This window comes from Diceros bicornis, chromosome 4 (genome assembly GCF_020826845.1).
Source record: "Diceros bicornis minor isolate mBicDic1 chromosome 4, mDicBic1.mat.cur, whole genome shotgun sequence".
Taxonomy (NCBI): Eukaryota; Metazoa; Chordata; class Mammalia; order Perissodactyla; family Rhinocerotidae; genus Diceros; species Diceros bicornis.
The window spans coordinates 71,737,257-71,744,982 of record NC_080743.1 but is presented as its reverse complement, the minus strand read 5'-3'; the positions used below and the strand labels follow the sequence as shown (position 1 = coordinate 71,744,982).

The 7,726-nt window shown below is 46.8% G+C and overlaps 1 protein-coding gene across 1 annotated transcript in view; it reads left to right on the top strand.

Moving 5' to 3' along the window:
- Positions 1–3,873: 3,873 nt before the first annotated feature.
- Positions 3,874–7,726, top strand: part of RXRG (retinoid X receptor gamma) — a 47,501-nt gene continuing 43,648 nt past the window's right edge. The window contains exon 1 of the mRNA XM_058538036.1: positions 3,874–3,922. Within this exon, the coding sequence (XP_058394019.1) occupies positions 3,874–3,922 (49 nt within the window). The remainder of the gene's footprint in view (positions 3,923–7,726) is intronic.

The window sequence follows — 7,726 nt, the reverse complement described above, 5'->3', positions numbered from 1 at the left end:
GGAAGCTATCTTGAGGAAAGCATGCTGGGATGTTTTTGGTATAAGCATATCAAGCATTTTTTAATGCAAAATTATTTATTGAGCACCTACTGTGTGTTCTAGCATTTATGTGGGAAAACAGTTTATATAGGGAAATATGTGGGAGAAGGTAAATGGTCATGAACAATGAAGCAGAAGTTGGTATGAACATATCGTGCTCCCACAGTGAACAAAATAGCCGGACCAGAAGGGACCAGCAGAGAAAGGGAAGAAAGAACAACAAAAAAATATGACTTTGTTGTATTTCTATAGAACTTGCCAGTAAAACAAACAAACAAAAACCCAAAACAAAACACATACGCAACCCTCATCACATTTCACATCTCATCATCCACAAAACAAAAGCAAAGCCCAGAAACCTCAGTGAGGTCAGCAGCTTGGGCGTTCTCCCCAGAGAGTAAATGAGCCTGCCCCAGGTCACACAGCTGGAGAGTGGTGGAGCGTGTGTACCCTGGGCCTTGTGATTACTGTCCCAGAGCACTTTCCTCTACATAGAACTCAAAAGGTGGGTTGAGATATGGTGCTGAGGCCTTTCCACACCAGGCTAGGGAAATTGGTCTTTACTCTGTGAGGAAAAGAAGTAGGCAATGTACCCAAGTCAGCAAAAAAGGAAGAAGGTAGAGTCTACCACAAACAGCCAACAGATCATTCTTGACCTTGACCATGGGCGAGGCTCTAGAGAGAACTTTCTACAGGATGGCTTTTGAGTACTTGGAAGAACGCTTGCCAGCACTGGTTCACCCAAAAGCCAATTGTGTTGGGATAACTTGTTTCCTTCTCTGACAGGTGTATGATAGAAAACTAGTTTGCACTTCAGTAAGACACTTGCTTCAGATACCTCTGCGGAGAAGATGGACAATTATGGAATGGGTGGTGAATTAATTTGCATTAAATTTTAAAGTTGAAGGGGATTTTAGAACTCATTCAGCCCTGCTCTACCATTTTACAAATAAGAAAAAGGAAACAAGGGGTAATGTGACTTGCTTAAGTTACGTCATCATCATCATCATAAAAATAGCTTACACATATTGAGCATTTACTACGTGTCTGGCATATTCTAAGTGATTAACATGCATTGATTCATTTAATCCTCACAACGAACATATGTGGTAACGGAGGCCCTGGGAGATTCAGCAACTTGCCAATATCATGAGGCTGGAAGCAATGGAACTGGGATTTGTATCCAGCAAGGCTGGCTTCCTTTTTTTTGTGTGAGGAAGATCAGCCCTGAGCTAACATCCATGCTAATCCTCCTCTTTTTGCTGAGGAAGACTGGCTCTGAGCTAACATCTATTGCCAATCCTCCTCCTTTTTTTTTTTTTTTCCCCAAAGCCCCCGTAGATAGTTATATGTCATAGTTGCACATCCTTCTAGTTGCTGTATGTGGGACACGGCCTCAGCATGACCGGAGAAGCGGGGCGTCAGGGAGTGCACGGGATCCGAACCCGGGCCGCCAGTAGCGGAGCGCGTCCAATTAACCGCTAAGCCACGGGGTCGGCCCCAAGGCTGGCTTCTGAGTTGGTGCTTTCTCTACAGATGTAGCCTCTCCAGGACATATAACTAGTAAACGGGAGAGCAAAGTGTCCATGGCACTAATGAATGGAGTTTCTGGTGATATCTGCAAGATGTTGTCTTTGCTACGTCCTTTTCAACATATTTATCAATGAATTGATAAAATATGGAAAGCAGATCATCAGATCTTCAGAAATCATGAAATGGGGGGAGGAATAAGAAATACGCTGGACGATAGAAGCAGGATCCCCAAAGATCTGAGATGATGAATGAATCCAAATGTTTTTATTTCAGAGGAATATAGGAAGATTTTGCATGTTGGCCCCCAAACCAATTGCCCAAGAATGGGATGGAGAATGTGTATAAAAGAGAATACAATTTGGGGGAGGGGAGAATTTGTCAAGTCAGTTCTGCATGAATTAACATGTGGGGCTGCCCAGAAGCTAAGGCAAGTAAGCAAATGGTCCTCCTGTATTCCCGCACTGCCCGGGCCCGTGATGGTTCTCACCCAATGCTCTGAGACGGGCACCCACCCAAGGGAGCTCCAGGTACTCCAAGGCTCTTCACAGTGGTGGCCTGGACCTTTCTTCCTCCTTCCTGACCTGCTTTTGCACTGACCCCCATCTTTGTCCCCTCCTCCCTTATTCTTAGTTTTTGTTCTGGGTTTTCCTAGCGTTTGAATCTTGATGTTTTCCCTTGGGACCCTGATTTAACTCACCTTTCTGGCTCTCTCTGTGCCGTGCTGCAGCAGGAGAAAACCTCTCATCCTTGTTCCAGCTCCTCAGAGCTCAGCCCCTGACACTGACCCCTGATGGGTGTGCTGACAGAACCCGCATTGCCCTGCCAACACATCCATCTTGAGGAGAAGATTTGGACCGTATCTGGAATATTGCATCCAAGTCTGGCCAACCCCCTTCCCCACCGTGAGGGTATCTATGTCAATTGAAGTACTTTCATGGACAAAAGATAGCTTGTGAATAGACTTGAACAGTTGGTGATATGTGGAATGAGTGAAAGAGGCAAGAGAGCTTAGAGAAGGTAGATGACGGGCATGGGAGATTTGTCTCTGAATTTGCAGGAGGTCCCACTGCAAATGACCTCACAGGCTTCTCTTATGTGGCTCCAAGGAGTACCCTAGAGCCTGTGGGCAGAAGCTGCAGAGAGGAGGCAGATTTCAGTGCAACAAGAAACTTTCTCATGATAAGAACCGTCTAGAAAGGGAATGGGATAGTAGTGGGCTCACCATTATTGGAGGTGTTCAAGTATAGGTTGAGCAGTGGCTTGTCAGGAAAGTGTATGATAGACCCAAACATCAAAGGGGTACTTAGACTCTGATCTGTGGGTTGGTTCCACCCAAGGATGTCTCTGGTCAGTGAGGACTTAGTGGTGCTTTTGGAACAGGTGGCGCAATGACAGTGGTATATAAGGAGAATTCATCCCCCCAGTGAAACATCAGAGAATGACCACCATGTCCAGCCAACAGGTCCTTCCTACCTGTCTGTCTTCCATGTGAGTGAGCTCTGGCTTCCAACTACACTTGCCAAGCTTCCATTGTTAGAGCACAAATGCTTCCAGCCCCAAAGCAGGAGAGGCCCACCCCAAATCTAAGGGCCGCTCTCTTTTAGTTTCCGTAGCTGGGGATCAAGTCTCACACTTTTGCAATCTTGTGCTTATGAAAGAGCTCTGTTCTCTCTTGGCCCCTACCCCCACCTCCTTTCCCAGATCAAATACCAAGTGCTTTGGATAGACAGAAGCCGGAGTGGGAAAATGCATTTTAATAAAACCCCATTGATTTTTGTGGGTGCAAGTCAAGGAAAAGCTACCTAAAGCGTCTTCCACCCCCTGCCACCTCCCCCCGACTCTCCTGACCTGCTCTGGGGCGGTCAGACATCGATTGGTTTCCTAGATAATAGATCGTGCCACCGGTAGGGACCTCTGGGGGCGAGCAGGGAGCTGAAAGAGTCGCACGCAGCAGCCCAGCCCTGAGTTAATCAAACTAGCAACAGGATCTCAAGCGGCTGCGACGGCGGTGGCAAGAGTAACAGTGGCGGCGGCGGCGGCGGCGGCATTATGCGTGATTACTGACAGGCACCAGCTGCTGCCGCCACAGCCGGCTCCGACGCACTATGTGGACTCTCAGATCTAGAGGCAGATTCCTGACTAATCCCAGAGGGCTGGGCCAGCCTGAGCTCCCCGGGCTGCTAGGAAGCGATGACCACTCTTGTTAGCCCAAGTTGAAGGAAGCCCGGCTGCGCTTTGAGCCGGGAGAGGCCGTGATATTTAGAAGACGCACGAGAGAGGAATATGAACTGAAGAGTAAACATGTATGGAAATTATTCTCACTTCATGAAGTTTCCCACAGGCTTTGGCGGTAAGTATTTCACTTGGGCTTCACTGCGTGGACCTGTCTGGAGAGGCGGAGGGGAGATCGGGAAATATGGATAACTGGATTAGTACTGAATTAGAAGGAAGGCATATATGTTTACATGCACATACAGTGTGTTTTCATGTGAATGTGTGTATGTGCGTGCATGAGAGAGAGGAAGAGGGAGAGAGAGAGGCACAGAGAGAGAGAAGGGTCCGTAGGTGAGGATATGTGCGTATCAGAAGGAGTGAACAAATGAGAGGATATGGGGATATTCTAAGGAGAGTGTGTAATCAACATGCTTGAGAATGTGTCTGAGACAAAGATAGAATAAGAGCATTGTTATCACCAGTGTGTTTGCGTGGGTGTGAAAAGTGGGAGAGTTGAAGGGAAATTACTATGATGTACCTATGATCCAACTTACAATGAGAAAAAATATAATTAAAAGGTTTTGCCTAGGTATTAAGGGTCCCTGGGATACTTCATAACAAGAGCATGATGGTTTTATTTAAAAGCAGATTTCCCTGTAATTGGATTTTTAAAAAGAAAACATAGCACTTTAATTTGCCACCATGTTTTCCTTCCTCTGTTTTCTCCCCTTTTGATTTGCTAATAGCCTCTTGTCCCCTCCCCTGCTGCTGCCCCCAATTCCATTGCAAAGGTCTCACTTGCACTTTGACGGTCAGGATCTAGGTGTAGGGGGTCTCGGCTCTTATAACAGAGAACTGCAAGGTGAAGATCCAAGTCACCAAGCCAGGCAGGGTAGCCGGGTCACACTTCGCAGGAGCTACCTTGACACCCAGGCATATGTGACCCAAGGATCCCTGGATTCAGTGACAGAAGCAGCATAGTTGCCCAGCTTTGAGTAAATGGAACCAACAGCTGACCAACTGGCCTCTCGCTTGTCAGCTGGTGGCATGTAGATCGTGTTCTTGGGAGCCGAAGGGGAGCTTTTGCCCTGCGGATGCTGGCAGGCAGGACAAAGCAGAAATTCTTGTTAGGTCTTGAGAACTGAAATGTCCCTGATCTCCTGACCTCCTTTGTGGACAGACAGGCGATTCATCTGAAGGCTTGGGAGCAAAGCTTGCCTACTTTGCTGGGCAGAACCCTCCATGAGGCATGGTGGGACATTGCAAGGTGGATGTGGTCCCTGGCTGGGAGGCATTGGGCCAGGGGGCTTGCTCATTCATTCAGGGTGCACTGGGTAGTTTTTACGAGCCAAGCATGGTGTTAGGTGTTGGGAATATAGATGTGAATGAGACAGTCTCTGCCACTTGGACCAGAGTAGGCTTATTACACAGACACGTTATAATACTGTGTGGTGTGTGCCATATCAGATGTACAAGGAGGTTATTGCTTGGACACAGTGGGTAGGGGGCCATGATGTGTTCCTGAAAGAGGTAATGTTTAAGTTTTTGGGGCCAGTCTTGTGACATGACCCAGTGAGAGTGTTGGCCAAGGCTGTGACCTGGACATCTGATCTCCAGTTTATAGTTGGGTCCTGGGTGTGAAAAGCTTTCTCAGCTCCCATCTTGGTCCCATTCACAGCTGAGAAGTGCCTTTTCCTTTTCCCTGTGATTCAGTTGTCTGAGGAGCATGCTGATCCACGAGATTCTCAGGACCCCTGAGGTCTGTGAGGTTATGGCTTCATGACTGCCAAGGAGACCCTCTGTGACACTTGGGGTGAATAAAAGGGTTGAAGGCAGAAAGATTTAGGGAGAGAACTAAGATAAAGATTGAAGAAAGAAGGTCTAGTCCAAAATTCAATGGAGGCTGCCTGCTGGCATCTTGAAATGTGAGCATCAAAGAGCTCAAAGAGCATCTTACCCATCTCATTTTATAAACATGTAAACTGAGGCCTCAAGGAAGGCAGGCACTAGTCCAAGTTTATGTGGGGTTGAGTGAGAGAGCCCCTCCAGAAAAGCCCTTGACTCAAACTTATAACAGTGTTCCTTCAATCTGATAGAGTGAAAAAAGCATGAAAGACAGAGAGAGAGAGAGACAGAGAGAGAGAGACAGAGAGAGGGAACTGAGTTTGGTTCCTAGCTTTTCACTTATTAGCTGTGTGACCTTGGGCAAGATATTGAACCTCTCTGAGCCTCAGTGTCTTATCTCTAAAATGGAGTTTATAATCCCATCCTCAGATTATTGTTGTGAGAATTAGATGCACTAGTACATGAAAAAGCAGCTACCATGATGTTGTCCATATCTTTGCTACTTAATAAAAGTTAATATTTTCATCCCCTCTGTTTTGCTTAAGTACTAATATGCAAATTAATTTAAAAGTCAAACATTACTGGGCCAGCCCCAGTGGCCTAGTGGTTAAGTTCAGCACGCTCCGCTTTGGCGGCCCGGGTTCGGTTCCCGGGCTCAGATCTGCACTGCTCTGTTAGCAACCATGTTTTGCTGGCAGTCCACATACTAAAAAATAGAGGAAGATTGGCATGGATGTTAGCTCAGGGTAAATCTTCCTCAGCAAAAAAAAAAAAAAAAAAAATTCAACGTTACTGTAGAATAATGAATTAGGAATCTGGTGAAATAAAATTAAATCCACAAGACCCACATACATTGCTCGTTCAGATTTTCATAATTGCAGGGGCTCCGGTTTATTTAGTGAAATTACATTTCAGATAAAAGGAAATACAACAGTGCAGCCATGGAAGAAAGTGGGCTGCTATAATAGGGGGAACGGGAGAGGAGAGGACCATTTAGGTTGTTTAAATGACTCCCTCGACCGCTACTTTTCCTTGTCATTCCTGAGGGAGGAGAACAATTATTTTGTTTAGTTCTGTTGATTTTTTCCATTTTGTTTGCATGTACCAGTTAAGTGGCTGCTGAAACATTGAACCAAAGACATGGCCCCCAGCTGCCGGGAGGTCTGTCTGAGAAGTTGCCGTGGTGAGGGAGGGAGGGAGGGAGGCAGGACTTGCCCGCAGGTACAGGAGAAACATGAGGATTGGAGTGGGTGTCACCTGCAGCCTCTGCCAGCCTTTGCCCCAACACGGAGAGTTGCACTGCACATATTAAATGATTTGATGAGTCCCCCCTGCCCTTTTATTTATTAGCAAATGGAGCCACAGGGGGCTCCTGTGATTTGCCTGAGGATCTCTAGGGAAGCAATGTCACCCTTGGGAAATAACACCTGGGATTTGTGTCTGGGGCTGTGTGTACCAGATGTCAGACTATCATCCGATCAGTGAACACGAGACTAGGCAAACTGGCCAAAGGGTGGTGACCACCTGAGTTGCAGTGGCCCCCCAAAGGTGCCCACTCTCCCAGCTGCGGACTCTGCCATATGATGAGGAGAGGACCCTTCTCTTCTCCTTCCCTGCCAAGTCCTGGCTTTGCCAGCTGCTCAGTAAGAGATTTGCTTGCCTGGATGAGACAGTTGCTGCCTCTAAGAAGATGGCAAAACAAAGCCTGTAATCCCCCCATCCAATTGTGCAGTAATCCTCAGAGTGAGAAGGAGATCGGAGAGAGGGGACTTCTCTCATTTCATCTAATGAGCATGCTGTAGCACTTACTAAGTGCCAGCTAACATTGTAAGCACTTTACCGATATCAACTTATTTAATTGTCATGACGACCTTCTGAGTAGGTACTGTTACCATCATCATCATATTCCTTTTATAGATGAAGAATCTGAGGTACTGTGAGGTGAAGTAACTTGTTTAAGATCCCATAGCTAGAGAATGGCACAGCCAAGGATTTGAACCCAGGTAGTCTGGCTCCAGATTCCATGCTCTGCTGAGCTGCTTCTCGTGGCTTCTGTGGGCCACAGAGTCCTCTCCAGGAAGCCTTGAGGGAGTGA